The sequence below is a fragment of the Pagrus pagrus genome, assembly GCF_965226575.1.
Source record: "Pagrus pagrus genome assembly, chromosome: 6".
In the NCBI taxonomy this organism is placed as follows: Eukaryota; Metazoa; Chordata; class Actinopteri; order Spariformes; family Sparidae; genus Pagrus; species Pagrus pagrus.
Genome location: NC_140190.1, coordinates 22,123,565 through 22,143,055, shown reverse-complemented (window position 1 = coordinate 22,143,055; position 19,491 = coordinate 22,123,565). Strand labels below are relative to the sequence as shown.

Genomic DNA, 19,491 nt, shown 5'->3' with positions numbered 1-19,491 from the left:
CCGTTGGCTTGTCAGAAGACGATGCTTATGTAGACAAACTGCCCACCTTTGAGAGACACTTTGATTCGTTTGCAGGTACAGTAATGATCCCCTCAGAGAGAGGAGAGGGGAAGGGGGTGTGAAGGGGGTTGGAGGAGTGTTCCTGTGTCTGTTTTCAATCTGTTTGATGCTCTTTACCCAGAGTGCACTTGACACAGAAGGGTAAAGGCCATCACTGAGTGTTTTTGAGTGTTCTCAACTGATGTCAAGACTGTAGGTATTGGGACAGTGAGACTGTTTTGGTCTTTTGTTCCACATTCTGGCACAATTTGGAAAGCCATGTTTTTAAGCTTCATGTCAACCTTTTTAACTTAAATTATCCTAATACCTACTTATTTGACCAGTCTACTTGAGGTTTTGCTCACAGATGTAGGGAAATACCACACGTTCATTTTTTTTCTTTTCAACTTGTGGCAGCTTTTTTCAGTGAAATCGTCATTTTTCTTCATTGTTTTGCTCCTACCAACTCATACCCACACATTTCCCAAGCATTTAATAGATATGATAGCCTCACTCTCTCTTTCATATCTGCACATCTTACTCTCTCATTCCCTCATTCACGCACAGAAAAAAAATCTGCCAAAAAAAATGAAAGCTGTGGCGACACAAAAGCGGCATCTATTGCATAACCTTTTTTATTTTAACAGAAAAGTTTTGAGTGTCTTCCCCTTTGCCCATCTGCCCGCTCGTGAGACTTTTCTCTCTGTTTTATGACTGTGCACCAGTGGCTGTCTCGCCATGTCACCATGGCAACCTCCTGTCTCTTCTCTTGGCGACACATACTGTGTGTGTGTGTGTGTGCAGTGCAGTCACTCCCAGATACCTTTACTCTGTCTGCACCACAAGAGTGTGTTTGAGTGTTTGTGTGCTGCTGTGTGTTCAGTGAGCATGTCTGAAGAGCTCCTTATCTGTGGGCCCTTGAGATCCATATTGTCCGTCTTTTCTCGCTCTCACACACACTCAAACATACACTTACTCACACGCTGCCAGATCAGAGCTGCTGCATACAGAGTCGTTTGAAGTCTGGCATGAGAATTAGGCCGAATTAGACAGGCAGCAGCTGTTTGGTATTCATGCCATCCTCTCCCTACCGCTGGAGTAGCACGACACAGCCTCAAGTTCAACCAATCTCCACTGGCCTTAAAGCCTCGGTCTACTCCCACGCCTGACCCAATGACCCCCACCTCTCGCACATGTCACTCGCGCACTCTCCAGCCACAGAAAAATGCAGCCCCAAACCCCGCCCTCCTAATCTGAACACCTGCCCTTTTGTTCTTTTCATGAAGCACTGCGCTGCTCTCATCGCTCCATCACGCAACACTCCAGTTAGTCCACTCACTCAACGACGCACCTTCACAGCTGGGACCCCACATCAAAACAATAGTATGGATTAGAAAAGGCCTACTCTGCTCTGCCAGGATGTTTGCCAAGTTGAATTGAAACACTGACATGAGTTATGAGTCATTGGAAGATTCACATTTTTGTCACATACAATGGAGGTTATTTATGAAAGATATCCCTTGTAATGCTTGTTCTAGTCAAACTCGAGCCGCATCCCAGTTCTGGGGCTGGATCCTCCGAAGACTGAAATATTATGAATACTTATCATGTTCCTGAAAGGCTAAAATCTAGTATTTTAAAATAAGAAAAAAGATGATAAAAGACAAGTCAGAGAAAAAATTATTACATGTAGAAGAAATTAAAATAGTTTTGTGACCAATTTTGGTGATGATGACCCTCAGGTTAGAAACACCTGGCATAACACGTTCACTGGTCAGTTGTTCAGTGAACTTGAAGCAGTCTCTATTAACTCATGAGGTAAGGAAATACAAAATCCTTCTCATGTATATCAGATCTTTGTGCTGAGGAGGGCATCGTTACTTATAAATCTATGTTTTTGAACCTACATTATCATAAGGAAAATGAAAGATATATGAAAATAGATAGTTAACAGTTAACCTGATACAATTTTTGCCAGTTTTACATCATTGCAAGGTAAATGTAAGGTAAACCAACATATACTCTCAACTCAGAAACTTGCTTTGTCAGCCATTTGTCGGCAACTTCCTGTCAGTTTTGTCTCTGTACACATGGTATGCCTCCCGACCACTAGGCCACCAGGACAGCCCACTGTTTGTGAGTTGTCCATCATGTATTGAAGTGAAAGGATTCAAGATGCTCTCTGAACCCAGAAACTAGACTGAGTTTACAAATGAAATCTCTTGTGATGAACTTGAACCAGAACTGTCTGAATGCACTTTTCCGCCTTCATAGTCTGCATCTCTTGGAGGTTCCAGCCCTTGAAAATAGGACGCAGCATCTCTCTGTGCACCACAGTCTCTCCTTCTCCCTGCTCTCTCTTAGTCTCACGACTGCCCCCTGCAGGGTGTTTTTGAACATGGTCGTGTGAATCTGTCTGTTTCATAATTTGGAAAGTGGAGGCCTAGTGAGCATAGTAAGCTTAAAGGGACAAGGTGTGAGTGGCAGCGTGTTAGAGATGGTGGCTGTAGAGACGTCCGCCTTCTCTCCAATATACTGGAAAGTATCACTCGGCTTGTGGTGCTCAAAGCACCAACATTTGAAAAACTCAACAGTTGTCTCTTTTCAGAAATCATGACACGGTTACTGAAGATAATCCGCAGTGCTTGTGAGCAGTTTCATGTAGGAATTATTTTCTTTCTACTAAACTACATCTGCCAACTGTATCACAATACGCTCATGGACGAGATGCTAGCTAACTTAGATAACTAGCAGTTATCTAAGTAGCAAAAAGTACCCAAAAGTCATACTTGAGTTACAGTAAAGATATCATGTTAAAATATTACTTTGGTAAAAGTAAATGTGCTTAGTTACATTCCATCACTGTTAGCTAAGCTAGCTAACGTTACAGCTCTGCAGAGGAAGATGCCCTGTCCGGCACTGTCACATGTCCAGGAAACGATGCACGTTTTCTTCTGCATGGTGATACGATTGGTGGATGTAGTTCGGTATAGAGAAAATATTTTCTACATGAAACTACTCACAAAGAGGTCTTTGGATTATCTTGAATTACTGGGTCATGATTTCTGAAAAGAAACATTGCTGTTAAGTTTTAAAAAAGTTTTGGGCACACAAACTGAGTTCTAGTTCCTTTATATTAGAGAGATGGCAGACATGTATACATTTATATCTCCAGAACTTGGCAACTCACACCAAAACAATCTAACTGGATAAATAAAACTACAGGTAAGAGGAAAAATATGTACTTTTGATTTAAGGTTGAACTGTCCCTTTAAGAAAATTAAGAATAAGATGTCACTGATAAAGAAAGTAGTGCCAGTTTTGCAGGGGATCCCATGTGCTACTAAAACTGCTACATAATCAGAGCATCAGCTGGTGTAGAATTTAAATTATATAATGTTGCACTCTTGAGAAAACATTGGCTGCTGCCCCTGAAACTGCCAACCACCAAACTGTCTCCTGTGGCAGCCCCGTCCCCTCAAACTCTACAGCCTCCGCTTCTTCTCTCCTGTGCTGCACATCTTGCACATTGAGTCGCACCACTGCCAACCGGCAACACACACCTACCCCCTCACTCCTACCTTTCCTCACGCACGCAAGCACCCACAAAACATACCATCCCGTCACACCCGTGTCGTCAAATGTCCTGTCTCGTCTGGCCGTGGCCCTGTGTCCCTCTCTCGTCCCCCCCCCCCCGGCCTCCACCTCCACGTTTCACTTCACTGTGACGTGTGATAGACCTGCCATGTGAGACTCACGCTACTGTCCTTCTCTCCTTTCCCCCTCTCACCCCTCCTCACCCACTCCCCTCCCTTTCATCCCTCTTCCTCCTCCCTCCTCCTCGTACCTTTTACCCCGACCCCCATCTCCCTCCTCCTTCCTCCACCCCTCCACCCCACACAGAGAATGACCAGCCATCCCTTGTATGGTTTGACAGAGGGAAGTTTTATTTAACCTTTGAAGGTAAGTTTGCTCTGCACCAGGGTAGCGTTCACACACACTCTTTGAGGCTCATTTGTGCAAGCTTCGCCCCTCCCTTGCCCCCTGCCCATTCTTTCCTTCCTCTCTTTCCTTCCTTCCTTCCCTCTTTGCAATCCCTCCATCACCCTAACCCAGGCCATGCTAACTTCCTGGCTTTGCCCCTTCATATGCGGTCTTGCCTTCCTGTACCTTCTCTTCCTCACATTGTTCATTCTCATTTCGTCTACGCTGACTGCCTTTCATTCATCCCCTGAAGAATCATCGCTCTTTGTGTACTTCACTAATCTCTTTGTCGTCACTTTTGGTCCTTTGGTACTTGGTTTGATCTTCGGACTGTCTGATCTTCTTTGATCTCGTCAGAATAAGCCAGCTTCAGCAGCATGTCTGGAACGAGCATGCACATCTCTTTCAGTCTGCCTGCTTCTGGTCTCTCCTGTCTCATCTACCTGTTCTTATTCAATTAAAGCTGATGCCAGCGTCTAACATGCTGTATACAAATTCTTATAATTAAGGGAGATATTTGAGTTTATTTCTACAGTTTCACAGTCAAAGAGCAGAGAGAAATGAGTTATCCTCTATGCACATAACCTGCTGTTTTCATGCCACCTTACTAACACCGATATTTGTTCTCATTTCTTATAGTTTCATTTCATACCAGTAGTTTGCACACCACTTGTTCCTCATTTCATCCACACATTGTTGGTTAGGAAGAGCGTAGAGTCGTGGTTTGGGAGTTGGAACATGTATCTATTCTTACTCTACTGACATCTTTGGGCTGTTATGTATTTTTATTCTGGGTTGAAGCCTTTTTACATTAAAGTTCAGGTGCATGTGCGTGTATTCATACTAATTTAACATGTATGCGTGTGTGTTACCTCCAGGCTGCTCTAGAGGGCCCAGTCCTCTCACCATGGGGGCTCAGGACACACTTCCTGTGGCCGCTGCATTCACAGAGACGGTCAATGCCTTCTTTAAAGGAGCTGATCCCAGCAAGTAGGTCAACAAATAGCACCACGCAGTCAAACATATCCCGTCATTACTTCTAACAGTAGGGAATGTAACTGAATGAATGATTATACCTGTTCCTGTGAACCATCTGTGACTGTTATAAACAACTTATTTAATGACTAACAACAGAATCACATAGCTGCAATCATATTTAATGATATGATAGTTATTGTCATGTACAAATCTTGTGCGTCTTGTTTAGAAACATGTAATTATCATTCACAGGTGGGTTAAAAACTTTCTGTAAATTTGTTAAAAACTCATGAACATGACAGAAAATAATGTAACTTATGATTCATAGACTTCTATGGAACCTCAAAGTGTTCAATATTAAAAACACTTTTTTAAGTTGCGCTGAATTAAACATGAATATATTGTGCCCATTTTTGAAAAGTGTTTTTTGATTTTAGCATTTTCCCACCTTACGTCAAGTTTTGTTTCAAGGTGAAACATTTCCCAACAGTCGTGTAACCCTCTCAGCTAATCATACCCACTTCTACTCTTAGGTTGGCAACAACTGCTGACAAATTTAGCCAGATACGTCCTGTTAGTTAGAGCAACAACAGTATCATCTTTACTCTGAATCAACCAACCATATGCTTCTGCTGCTGTTACTAAACATTTGTTAGTTAGCTATGCTGGCTAGTAAGCGAACTACTCGCCATCAAAGTTATGAGTTTGTGTTAGCATTGTTAGTAGACTGCTGCAGCATTTGAGTAACCGAGTTGTGTCTTTTTATAAAGGGACATTTTAGGAACATCTTTAGAGTTAAGACACTGCAGACATAACTAGCTCGCTGCTCCTGTTAACAATCTCTCTTCACTTTGATACTGAGTAGGCCTCAGAGATCAATGTCACAACGTTGCCTAGCCAGTTAGCCAGCTAGGTAGGCAGCATGCACAGGCTTGTAAAGCTAAATAAATAGTTTCAGTGTCTGTGCAATGTGTGTACTTACAGCTACAGCTGTAGTTAAGTCAGCATTATTTTGGCATTGCTCTAGCTAAAAGGTGCTAACTACATAGTTCTGTTAGCAGTTGTTGAGCTTGCTAGCCTCTTGATGCACAGAGACTGTGATTGATTGAAAGCTGAGAGGGTGGCGACCACACCAAAGTACACACTGTACAGTATATTTTAAGTGTCTGTGTCTCCAGTCTTTATGCTCTCTCTAACCCACTCCTCGTCTTCCTCTTCCTCCTCAGGTGTGTTGTGAAGATCATAGGTGAGATGGTTTTGTCGTTTCCGGCGGGAATAACGCGGCACTTTGCCAATAACCCGTCCCCTGCCGTGCTAACCTTCAGCATAACCAACTACAGCCGACTGGAGCATGTGTTGCCTAACCCCCAGCTCCTCTGCTGGTAATGACACTGCTGTGAACTCACCTTCTCACTGTCGTAAACAAAATAATAATAAACATCCACTGGAGCCATTGTCTCAGTGAAGAAGTGAAAAGATAAGATGACACCATGACTCTTACCGCATCCTCCTCACATGTGTAGTTCAAGTCTGAATGCTTTATTGTCCGACTTGGAAATTACCCCCAGTTTGAGTTTTTATAATTTAACTAAACTTGAAACCAAATCAAATGTTCTTACTCACTGCGCGTTATAAATAGTTTTAATGATATTAATTTCCCGTAGACCATGTGAGTAATAGCTTAAACGACATGTTACATCATATAATTACAATGAGTCACCTTCTTGTTATACTTGTAAAGGAAAAATATCAGACTCTCTTGTTACCAATTCATTGTGTATATTTCATAATAATCACTGTATATTTCATCATCAAAATAATGCTTGTTTCCTCACAACAAATCTTACTAATCCCACTTAAGGTGTGTTATAGTGATCAAGCAAACCTATGTTAGATAGACTTTTTGTACACAACTTAATGTGTTTTCTACATACAGTGTCTAAAGTACACAACAGCATGAAAGTTAATCAAGATCAAAGGAGGAAATTAAATGGTAGATAAAAAAAGGCGAAGACAATGCATCAAGAGGATTAAAATCAAATCAAAACATAAACAAAACATGGCAGAGCTTTAGATGTGATGACGGACGTTTCTCTGCATTTGGAATAAGGATGTAAAATCTGAGATATAGCTCAACTAACATTCAAGAGGTGTTTGTTCAGTGATGACTAGTGAAGATGAGTAACTTTGAGTGAGATCATCTCAGGCACAAGTGCTGACTGTGTATTGAATCATCATGAGGTCATCTGAGTTGTCAGACAAACTAGCTTCAACAGAGGTCAGCTTTTTATTTAAGTTTGCCCCTCGTGTTATTTTAACTAATTAACTTGGGACCCATAAAAACAAATATTATTTCAGTAAGTTAATCTAAAAACTCAGAGTTCAGTGCCAGTAAAAATACTGCCTCACAGCATAATAATGATTGCTGTTACCAATTTGTGAATCATTACAAAGTTATTTTTTGGAATAATGGAGGATCATTTCTGCAGTCATAAAATGTTTTTCCTGAATCCTGCTGAGTTGTTGTAAAATCAGTGTAAAGCCTGACCTCTTGTACCCTATTGTTAAAATTACAATGCTGACCAAACTGTCAAACTCAACTCATTAGTTCAAAATAAGTTATTTTTTTCTGCTCAGACATTTCTTTCAATCTGCACTACAGGTTCACACAATGACAAATGATAAATTCCTCAGCTTTGACAAATTACCAGGATCATGATCGTGCTTTTCTCCCCCACCAGCGACACCACCACACAAAACAAGGCCGATTCCAAGGATTTCTGGGTGAACATGCCAAACCTGATATCCCATTTAAAGAAGGTGGCGGAGCAGAAGCCACAGGCAACATACTACAACGTGGACATGCTCAAGTATCAGGTGAGCTCAGCTCTCTGGAGTTATAAGACATCACAAAGTCAACAGATAAACAGCAGCCCCTAAAGTTTCTGCAATCTGCAAAACGCTTTTTAATGAACTGTAGAAACAACATGATGAAATAGATGAAATGCTTTTGAATTATTATAAGGTGTGTCTGCATATTTTCTGTCTGTGCAGGTTTTGGCAGACGGGCACCAGTCGGTTCCTTTGAATCTAGCGGTGAGCTGGAGATGTGAGCCAACCAGCACTGACCTGAGGATAGACTATAAATACAACGGAGAGGCCATGACATCGCCGATGGCCCTCAACAACGTCCAGTTCCTCGTCCCTGTCGATGGAGGGGTTTCAAAATTACAAGCTGTCTTACCTCCTGCTGCATGGTACAGCCTAAACTCTGCTATGGTGTTAACTCCCATTCAGTATACAGTATTTATACCATGGCCTGGGTGCACTCTCAATTCTGATTGGCTCCAGGGTGTCAGGGTGAGGGTGAGGGTGTAACTCCTCATATGTGGACACACATTGAACTACTCAAGCAGATGAAACTATCTGCACACCATTCTAGATTGATGCCCTGTTAGCCTCTCTATATATATACACAGTATATATATATATATATATATATATATATATATATATATATGTATATATATATATACTGTGTATATATATATATAACACTATAGTCTGAACATATGCGATCATCTCACATCCCATGCAGTATTCGACTTGCTACTTCAGTGAAAATCTTGATGCCATGGCTGGTTGGCCAGCAAGTCATGTTTAGAAATGTACCATCAAATTCTAATTTGTCACCTGTATGCAATGTTATTGACCTCTTATTTTATATAAGATATATATTATTATATATTATGATATATATATTATATTCTTATATATTACTGAATCTTGCTAGCATAATTTTAGCTTTGTTGTTGAGTTTTTGCTTGTGAAAAAATACATGAAAATATAAATGTTTTGTCGTGACAGGAACGCGGAGCAGCAAAGAATTCTCTGGAAGATTCCTGATATCTCACAGAAATCTGAAAATGGAGGTAAGATGCACGTGTAGTGATAATGTTATTCTTTAAAGCCTTGTGGTGATTGTTGCTTTTAGTTTTACATTTATAAAAAATCAGCCATAAAACAAAACAACCTTAAAACAATCTGATGACAACTTCGGGGTCAACTTTGATACTTTTGGATTCTGAGCTTTGTGTACACTTTAACAAAGAGTCACTCAGACAGCACCAGTACAGAATGTGGAGAGACTAGGGTTAAAGAAAAACTGTACAGTCTGAACATTGTTCTGATCTTACCTGAGGTGCGACAGAGTTTCAGCAGACATTTGGAGCTGGATAGTTTTTACACTGACCTAGAAACTGCACGAGGAGTCAATGATGCAGCGAAGCAGGCTACAGGACAAAAGATGTAGTACATGATGCACCTCAGGAAAAGATGGAGCCCTCGGTGGTTTTCAGCTTTGCCTGAATAAACACTGCCCCCTGGTGTCTACAAATGGTGTCACAAGAAAACCTTTATATGGCTGATGACATATTTTCAGCTGGCAGAGCGTAGTTTGATTTATGCATCTGACGTCATCTGATTTTTAATTGCTGGCCTGTTTCGTATATTACAAAACAGAAAGCCTCCAGGGCTTACCTGGTCTCCAGGAAGACGGCAAACTAGATTATGTATTTTCTTTAAGAGGCTCAAACGTGATCAGTTTAGTCCTGCATCATTTGGACATGAATGACTTTTAAATGTGATATTCTGTATTTTGTCTTTTGTCTGTTTAATGTCCTGTACTAGGTTTTGATACAACAGCCGGTTCCCACAATGAAAAGTTAATTATAGCAACGTCTGTTACCTGCATTTTTATTTTTCTGAAACATAACTTCCTGCTCTCTATTCAAAATACTTTCCAGAGCTATTTACATTTGAATCTTTGACCTTGATTCCCTGCTGCACGTCATCATGAATGTTTATTCCTCTATGGTTCCTTGTGGCTGACAGATGTCTTTCTAAATTCGCCCTCTTCCCTCAGGTGTGGGATCGTTGTTAGCTCGCTTTCAGCTAACAGAAGGCCCCAGTAAACCAGCTCCACTGGCGGTGCAGTTCACCAGTGAGGGCAGCACGCTGTCAGGCTGTGACATTGAACTGGCTGGGCCAGGATACCGCTTCTCTCTCGTCAAGAAGAGGTTTGCCGCAGGTCAGTTCACCATTTTACTAACAACATGCTTGTCTTAGCTAACCATTAGAGCTCAGCCGAGGAGGGCACCTTTAATGTTTACATCCCGCTCTGTCACAACATCTCTCGGCTAATATCTGCAAATCTCAGCAAGTCACAAATATCTACATCTACAAAAGATATCCATAAAAGATCTACATGTAACATTTATTGATGCATTACAGGAAAATACCTGGCTGACAACTAACCTACTACTACTGAAACAGCACTGCTGAACAAAACAATCGTAGTGGACTGAGGTCGACATCGAGGACAGAGGACAAACCGACACCAGACAGACTTTTCACTAACCTTTTCTGAACCCACACGACAGGTCCGCAGCCTACCCAGCAGTATTGTATAACTTGCATATAGCATCGTGGAGCTGTTTTAGGTCATGTACTTATCGTATTTGTATTCATTTCATGACATCTGTATTGCGGCAGTTAGACACCTGGGTTCTCCCTCCCTCTAAAGTCTGTGCCTCTGTCTCCATCCTCCTCTGGTCAATGTGTGGTGGTGTTTTTTTAAAGTGTCACTGCAGCTGCCTGACCGAAGACGCGGTCAGAAAGCGTTTTTTCGGACAGATTTTAATTTTCTGGACGACACGCAGTTTGTTGTCCGGAAAGATTTGGCTGTGAAAAAATACCCATAAATAGGATCTTTGTGGTCGGACACACATCTCAACCTCTGACACATCCAAAGGGAGACTAGTTAATGTAGAATCGGGGCCCAGGAAAGTTCAAAATACGTTATACATCATAAGCAGATAGAAGAAAATCAGCTGTATAAATAATCTTTCTATGAGAGTCTGAGCTCAGAGCCTGAGACAGCTGTCCTCACTGTCGTGCACTGACGGCAGCCATTAGCCAGCAAGTAAATGCATTTACAGATGCATTCTGACGCGTATGTTGTTACAAACGATGCTTGTTTGCAATCAAATGAAACACAGAATCAAGCAACTACAAACAAAAACTAGATTTTCATGCATCACCTACTGGTACTACAGGGTCACGTGACTTTGGATTACATCCTTTTTAATATAAATGCACTGATCAGTCAAACTGTTATTTTATTTCTCTGGAATATGCCGACATGGAGAGGTTTTCTTTTTAGCCAGTTAGGCAGCTGCAATGATAAATCAATGTACTGGTTGCAAAATAAGAAACTATGTTTTCCCGTCAGAACAAAACAAGTGTACAAAGTGTCATTTTAAATCAGTAATATATATCTTAAAGGGCGTTTGGTGTTTTCCTCGTATTGTCAGATAGCCTTTCTGTTCCCAGGACAGCAGTGATAGACTCCAGAGTACATGACAGCATTCTATTTTTATTTATTGATGACGATGATTTGTTGTATAAAACATGTGATTCTGTATATGAATAGAATTTGAATGGTATCACACGACTCAGAACCCTTAAAGGTATAAATATTTGAATTCTCTCTCTTTTTTTGTTATCTGTGTAGTTGGGTAACCTGTGTACAGTATAAGGTATAATTTTTGAATTTATTTCAGATATAATTTTTTAACTCAAGTGCAACAGAAGATTTGAGCTATATATGGGCGGGGGGGTAATTTAAAGAAAAAGATAAATATCTTCCTGGATGCTGTGTTATGCTTTGTGAAAGCAGTGTTAATGTAGAGTTAGTTATACCATGGGCAAAGTCCACGTTCTGAAGAGTTAGTTTGACATTTTGGGAAATCGGTGCACTCACATTCTTTGTTCAAGAGTTGGAGGAGATGATGGACATCTGTCTGTTCAACATGAGGACGCAGCAGGAGAGGCTTAGCTTAGCATTAAGACTGGAAACAGGATGGAGACTGGCTCCGTCCGAAGGTAGAAAATCTGCTCACAAGCGCCTCTTAAAGTTCACGAATCATCGCTTAAATCGATGTGAAAAAAATGTGGATACGCGTCAGAAATGAAAACATGTTAATTTTCTGAGATGTAGAGGCAGGCGGATATTTAGGCATGTGAGCAGCTTGGCTCTGTGAATATCAAAAGAGATGTCTCTTCCCTTGTTCCCCATGGGACCTTATTCCAGAAAAAAACTGTACAGTAGTCAACAGGAAGAGACAAATACATTGTTGAACCTGTTTGAATTGTGCCATGAATTACACATATGTTTGTCAATTTAAAGCAAGTGAAGAAAATCTTATTTTAAAGATATTAAGTAACATCACTTTCAACATCATCATGGCCGTATTGACAGTCTGGACGTATTGACAGCTGAAGTTATGCAAAAGAAGAGTTAGTTAGCTAATATGCACTTTACAGTGGCTGTGAAAGGTTTCAGTGAATGTTAAACAAAAAGACGTCTGTTGTCTCGAGTTAAATGACTATTTTTTAAATTGGTCAGTGATGAAATTGGTTTAGACTGAAATTTTGTACAGACATTCGTGATCTCCAGAGGATGAATTTTAATAACAATAAAAATTCCTTAAGATTTCCTGTTGGGCAGGTTAAAACTTATTAATCTACGACTACCTGTAAAACTAATAACATTCCCGTCGGCCCCGGCTGTACTTTGTGTTATAATGGGCTCTGTGGAACTTCTGCGTTGTGCTGGAAGCCGGTCGTTAGTTTACATTAGTGGTATCCATTTCTAAACTAACGTTAGCTAATAATGTTCTCTGTTAGCGGAGCAGAGAGAGGCCCTCGAGAACGTGCATGAAGTCAAATCCTTTGGACTGCCGCAGAAAATCTGTCATTGTAAGGAGGTTAGCATTAACAGCCTCACAGAGCTGCTAGCCTACAGATTCTTAGATCTTGTTTAAGCTAAGCTAACCGTCCTGTGGCTCCATCTGAACATTTAACAGACGTGACAGTGAATCACTCTTCTCATCTAATTCTCTTCCAGAAAGTGAGTTTGCCCACTTCCCAAATTGTTAAACTTTTTCCTTTAAATAAGATCAAGATGAAGACAACGAAAGCAATCAGTTTTCCTCAGCAGCAGTGATCAAGTTTGGTGACTGTGGTTCAACTACTGGAACAGGTTTGTTTACTGGGACCAGCTGGTTTTTTGTTATTGTTCAAACCTCATGAAACAGAAATAACTCACTCTAGTAGTCATTTCAGTTCCCACATCTACCGATTCAGATATTCCTCGACCTCGACCACGAGTCCGACCTGTTTTCTTACCTGTTTCCATTCACCTCAGTGGTACCTGAACTCCCTGACTGTATCATGAGCACACCCCCGATCATCCAGCCAACGCTTGAATCCATGGCTTTATTTTGCATAATCGTAATGGTCTCTGTGAGATGACATGAGTTGTATGAGGTTGTGGAGCAAGGTTAAGTTGACCAAAATGCTTTTTGTTTTTCTTTTGTATTTTATGTGTGTGTTCCCCGGACGGTCAGTCCTCTGTTAAGGAGAATAAGCTGAATATTTTTAAAACGGATAAAAGTGAAAAAATATTATATTGTTTAATGTGTAAAAAAAAAAAACACTGTGCTGATGATGTTGAACTTCCTGAATGCTCTGACGCTCAACATAAAGAACAAAGTGTGTGTGAAGTGTAGCCGAAGATCTCTGTACTGTATTGTATGTCGGCATTCTGCTAAATGCAACCAATCATGGTCCTTTCAGAGCTGCAGTACCACAAGAGGACTATTAGAGACATGTCAGTACTCTGATAAATTGATAGAATACTCGATATCGGACATATTAACCGATTATTTGGCTCATAAAACGATCAGATTCGAGCTGTGCAGTTAAAATAATCTTCTTTTTTTACAAGATTTACTGATTATTCCTGTGCAGACTCTGTCTACAAGGTGATGATGATTGGTGACATTTAGCTCTCACATTAGCTTGGGAACATTTTCCTTTCAGTCATGTCGGTCCTTCACTGTCAACTGGATAGGTCAACATGGCTGACAGGAAGCTGTAACCTTCTGAGTGAATTCTGAAGCTGTCAGCGCAACAGTCACTACAGCGTTATCTACAGAGGCCCACCATACACATCCACCATCTTGCATTTGTTTTAAAGTACCACTACACTACAGGTTACATGTTTAGCTTAAAGGTCATGTAACACTGTAAAATTCAACCAGTCTGTTAAAAAAAATCAAACAAACATTGTATTTTCCAGATGTTCACCTCTGTTGTAAAAATGTCCTGCAGTAATTCATTATTGCATGCAGAGCATGCAGTGTCAGGTGGGGGCATCTTTGATGGTAGATAGTACTGAACTGGCGTGTTGTGCTGACTGTCAGTTATCTGTATTAATGTTGAGAAGAGAGCAGGGAGTGTGGTTATGTGTGCTATACGCCAGAATGCTTTTTGGTTCTGTACCGTTAACCTCAAACACATGTGCAAGCTGTTTGTACAGTACATAACAACGCTAAGATGAACTGAGAAACTTAGTTTGCTTCTTTCCAAAACCAATAAAAGTTATAACTGGATGTCTGTGTTCGCACTTTTCTTTTTGTATGTGATTGTGCATCATTTAGTCTTTCTCCTGGAAAAAAGTCCTTCTGAACTGAATATTTTAACTAATGTTTGGATCGTGGTGAAATTTGATACACACATTCATGGTCCCCAGGGGATGAATCCGTCTGACGTTGGCGATCCCCTGACTCGTCCTTCAGCACCACCAGCATGTCAAACTTCACAAAAATATTCATGCTTCATTGACTGTATAACAACAACTCTGGAGATCTCCCAACGAACACGAGGTTCACTCAGGACGCTGAAGTGACGTTGTGAAACAATCCTGGGGATCCTGGAGCTAGCAGGAGAGGGAACTCCCTGGCAGGTAGGAAGGCTGAGTGATCCACAATTCGTCTGGATTGCAGGGTAAGTTGTAGCCTGCAGACACCATCTCATAAAACAACTTGACAGTCCAAGTTGTAGCATAAGAGACAAAAGTTAAAGGTGCACTACGTAGTTTAGGGGAAGAAATGTTAATCAGAAGAGAAAGATCTTCATTGACTGATTTTGCCTTAACAAACTGAATAAATAAATTCTCTTTGTTTTTATGACTGAATAATTTAAATAAACAAACTGACCTTAAAGGACAACACATACTGTTTCACTTTGTTTATATGTGGCGGACCCTGCCACCTTTCTAGCTTCAAACAGTGTTCTGGGGTTTCCTGTGAGATCAGCTTGTTTATTCAGTTATGGAAGAAAAAAAAACATTTCTGAGTTTGTGTTATTACCTCATAAAAAGAGTTTTATCTTCAAAACTACGTAGTGCCCCTTTAAATGACAGAAATTCAGTTCTCAAACAGAGCGGCAGCCAGTGGGCAGAAGAGTCCGTCATCTTTTGATCATGACGCTAGCGTTGTCTCAAATCTGCGCCAAAATACTGCCTCACAGAGGAGCTTTACATCCGTTTATGTCGCAGCTTTACATTTCTTTAGGTTAAAATGTCAGTTTAATGCTGTGACAACACTGTGCTTATGCTCTGGTTAGGTTTAGGCACAAAAAATACTTTGTTAGGGTTACACTAGGAAAAGATTCAGACTTGCTGTCAAGAATATCTGTTTTATGTCGCCACACAATCATGTGAACGTATGAGTGGTTTCCAGGAATGTTAACTGCCAGCATTGCTGTAGACTTTAAGTCTTGTTTTAATTATTTTAGACGTGTATTTTATGCCTTTTTTGGACAGTCGACGGTGGAGAGATTGCAGGTGATGGGTGGAGAAACAGAAGAAGGAGAGTGTGAATGACTAATAACCAGTCCCCAGCCAGAGGTGAACCGGGGATGTTGGTTTGGCTGAGGTTTGCTGATTTTAGTCTTTTTTCTCACACTGATGTTATGATGGCCATGGACTGCACAAAGATCCCACAACTCACAGAATGTAAGCCCTGTGCAAGAACATTTATTTGACAAAAATAGCGACAGCTTCCTGTCAATACATCAAAGCAGAGATGGAAATTTTACAAACCGGTGACTCTGTGGATACATGTGTGCATACAGGACACGAGCACCTTGGAAAAACAGCCCTGAGTGCATCATAGGTTCACTTATATTTTAATGAAGTATATTTTTATGGTCGCACACATCTTCCCGCTACACATGTTCACAGATGCTCAGGTGGTTCACATTCACATCTACAAAATCTCACAAGTTCAAAGTAACAACAAAAAATATGAAAAAGAAATTGGAAAAATAGCAGTAGTGGGTATGAGCATTATTATACAAACAATACAGCGATCATGTTGTTTTTAAACATCAGTGTTTTGATTCCGATTTGGTTTCAGCGAAGGCAGCAGAGGAGAGAGCAGAGTCATTTTGAAGAAGCAGAGAGGGGTCGGCCTCAGCAGAGGAAGGTGAGGTCGCTCTTCCTGCAGCCCACCTGGCAGCACACGGTGGTCAGTATGTTGTTCATGTCCCGTCTGCTCAGCTGGGAGCCCAGGCTGCTGCTGCTCAGGCTCTCCAGGCTGCTCTGCTCCCCTGTGGGCAAACCTGGAGCCACAAGACACGGCTGATGTTAGGAAGCACTCTGACATGGAGAACTTTCAACATTGTCCTGATTTAGTTTAATCGACTTCTTCTTCTCAGTTCTTTCAAACATGGTAATAGATGAGCAAAGTCTTGAGTAATTAAGGTCTCTGTTTCCATTAAATAAGGAAACTCTAAATGACTGAACAGATTACCTCAGTGCTATTTGTCTTCTATAGTGTCACTTTACTCTTTCTAATCGGCACGACCGATAGGCTAACTGGGTTTGTTTGTGTGTGACAGACAGTCAGAGAGAGAGGCTGCCCGCCCGGGGGAGCAGCCTGCTGCAGCTTTTAATCATGATATGTTGGCTCCTACAGCGTAACAAGGTAGAGCAGCAGACCACGTCTCTGAGCGAGGCCACCTGTCTGCCTGCACACCCACCACACTGAATTCATAGTATATAATGCACAGTACATGCAGCACACAGCAGTGTCACAGCGGCTTGTTTGAATGGAGAAGTGCCTTAGATAAATAAAACACAGAGGACACAGCAGAGGAAAGCTACATGTGCTGGCTTTCAGAAATATAAATCCCATTTTATTTTGGTAAGTGTTTTGTGTTTCAGATCGCTGAAGGAAAATCTCTCATACGGTAAAAGTTTTAGACTCTGCACTTTGGCAGAAATACTAAGCAATTCAGTGGGTCCACATTTTGCTGCCTAAGTCAGTGAAAGTAACGTATACAAACTGTTTAAGTTAGATATTATAAATAAGATGGGATCTTATAAAGGTCAGCTTTAGTAGACAAAGGGTCACAGAAAAGATTAAATGTCCTCAAAAGATGGATGCAAGCTGCAGGATTCACTGCAAAATACAGCCCGGACATCCCACAATATCTCAGTGTCGTCTAGAGCCGCAGCTATTAGTCGATTATCCTCAGTCGGTTGAAAGAAGATTAACTGCACACTATTTTGATCATCGATTTTTTAACATTGTTCTGCCATTTTTGAAAAAAAAGAAGAAATGGAGACATATTTAGAGAAGGAAATATTTAAAGTATCAACCTGACAACCTGTTCACCACAGAACAATCACATATTACATATTTTGTTGATAATTACAAATTCTTAATTGTTCAACGGTTAAAAAATGTCAGACATGTTTACATGATGGAACACGATTGCCGATAACTAAAAGTCCTATTTTTAAAAGGAGATGGACACCAGTTACTGACTGACTTAATTTGCATGTTTATCTATTTGTATTTTGTTCAGTTTAATGTTTTTTGTCCAGTCGGCAGGTGTAGTTAGGTACCTGTATGTGTGCTCTACTGCTATACAGTCTTATTTCATCTGTAAGACAAGTGAAGCCCAATCTCAAGGAGATTTTCTTCCTGACTGTTGTTTTAAGAGAGACTTAAAAAATTGTAAACCTATTCTTTAAAGGAGCACTATGTAGTTATGGAGAAGAAATCCAAACCCAGAATTTTAGTATTTACAATATTAATGAGGTGATAATACAAACTCAGAAATGTTTTTTTCCCCATAACTGAATAAACAAGCTGTTCTCAGGGGAAAATAAGGTCACAGAACGCTGTTTAAAGCTAGAAAGGTGGCAGGGTCCGCCACATGTAAACAAGGTAAAACAGTAAGTGTTGTCCTTTAAGGTCACTTTGTTTATCTAGTTTGTTTAGGCATAAAAAAAATCAGCCAATGAAGATCTTTTTCTTCTGATTAAAATGTATTCTCCAAAACTACAGAGTGCACCTTTAGGACTAAAATTCCCTCTGTGTTATTCTTCCTTTTTCTGTCTTGCATACACTCATCTAATGATCGGTAAATCCTGAACCAAAGGAAACATCATGTCTGCTGTTTCTAAGATTAAAAGAGAAGCTGTCTCACCCTCTCCTTCCATGTCCGTCTCAGTGAGGAGCCTCCTCCAGCGGGAGCCTCCGCAGGTGTAGACGACGGCCCTCAGGAACTCTCGACCGCACAGCTTCACCGCCTTCACCTCCGCCCTCACCTGCTCCACCTGCACCACTGCACACAGGAGCAGAGGCAACACCACCAGAGCACGCATGCTGGACGTCCGACTGTGTGTAGGGAGGTTTAACTCTGTTGACCTGGTTCGTTCTGGAACGATCTGCTCAGTCCGGTTGGTCTGTTTGTCTCGAGTCTTCTGTCTTGAGTCAAGTCTTTCGGAGGCTGCACCATCTCCCTGTGTTATATACCGTCCACCTTTCAGTTCATCAGTGCTGAGTATCTCTCCACCTCCTCCCTCTGACCAGCTCCTTAGCCAATCACAGACATGACCACACACACACACACACACACACACACACACACACACACACACACAGAGTCCTCTCTCAATCCGTCATGACAATCAAGTCATTTTATGTTTCCAGTCTTCTCCACCTTCACCATCTTTGGACGTCTAAAGGAGAGAGTGACGGCCGTTAAGACTTTTACAACCCTGACCTGACAATCACATTAGATCCTCCTCCTCAGCCTCTGTGATTGTGTGATTGCACCGACCTTCACCACACCGCATGGCTAATTTAGTGATGCAAAGTGATCCCCCCTGCAGTCAAGCAGATGTTTTGTGTGTTTACAACACTCTGATGGCCTCGTTGGGCCGTCCGAGAGGACAAGAGTCAATGTTGACAGTCCATCATGCAGGTCATTACAGTGCTGCTTATGGTGAGATGAGACACTCAGCGTGACATTTCACTTCGATCTTTAAAGGTGGAGATTCCCACTTAGGATGTCAATGAAGTTATATTATGTTTGGCTGGACAGGCTGTGGTGTTGTTGTCCCTGTGGTAGCAGAAACCGAAGACATATGTTATGGTTATAAAAGTAGAAGGGACAAAAGTGTGACTCCTTCATTGGAAGCCTTTTTGTCGTTAAATGTGCTACAGGGAACTTTCAACAGTTTTTGAAACGTCTTAATTTAATTCTGACTCCACTATATGACCT

At 41.1% G+C, this 19,491-nt stretch overlaps 2 protein-coding genes across 19 annotated transcripts in view; one reads left to right on the top strand and one right to left on the bottom strand.

The window, feature by feature from the left end:
• Positions 1-14,519, top strand: part of sgip1a (SH3GL interacting endocytic adaptor 1a) — an 82,910-nt gene extending 68,391 nt beyond the window's left edge. For 17 of the 18 annotated variants that reach the window (XM_084355849.1, XM_084355843.1, XM_084355848.1 and 14 more), the window contains 8 exons: positions 3,943-4,002; positions 4,902-5,013; positions 6,228-6,383; positions 7,743-7,878; positions 8,056-8,258; positions 8,869-8,933; positions 9,926-10,090; positions 10,294-14,519. In XM_084355849.1, coding sequence (XP_084211975.1) covers positions 3,943-4,002; positions 4,902-5,013; positions 6,228-6,383; positions 7,743-7,878; positions 8,056-8,258; positions 8,869-8,933; positions 9,926-10,090; positions 10,294-10,316 — 920 coding nt within the window. In that variant the 3' untranslated portion in view covers positions 10,317-14,519. The remainder of the gene's footprint in view (positions 1-3,942; positions 4,003-4,901; positions 5,014-6,227; positions 6,384-7,742; positions 7,879-8,055; positions 8,259-8,868; positions 8,934-9,925; positions 10,091-10,293) is intronic. The other variant, XM_084355844.1, reaches the window with a different exon arrangement.
• Positions 14,520-16,090: 1,571 nt separating this feature from the next.
• Positions 16,091-18,904, bottom strand: insl5a (insulin-like 5a). The gene is made up of 2 exons (XM_084354895.1): positions 18,412-18,904; positions 16,091-16,533 (listed from the first exon to the last, which is right to left on the bottom strand). Exons 1-2 carry the CDS (start codon positions 18,587-18,589, stop codon positions 16,385-16,387), a joined length of 327 nt encoding a protein of 108 aa, XP_084211021.1. The 5' UTR covers positions 18,590-18,904; the 3' UTR covers positions 16,091-16,384.
• Between the last annotated feature and the right edge of the window lie 587 nt (positions 18,905-19,491).

Bases quoted from the DNA above. Each gene is read 5' to 3' on its own strand.
- insl5a (XM_084354895.1), bottom strand. From the start codon at position 18,589: ATGCGTGCTCTGGTGGTGTTGCCTCTGCTCCTGTGTGCAGTGGTGCAG. The intron at 16,534-18,411 runs GTGAGACAGCTT...TTGTGGCTCCAG, and splicing joins GACGGACATGGAAGGAGAGG to GTTTGCCCACAGGGGAGCAG.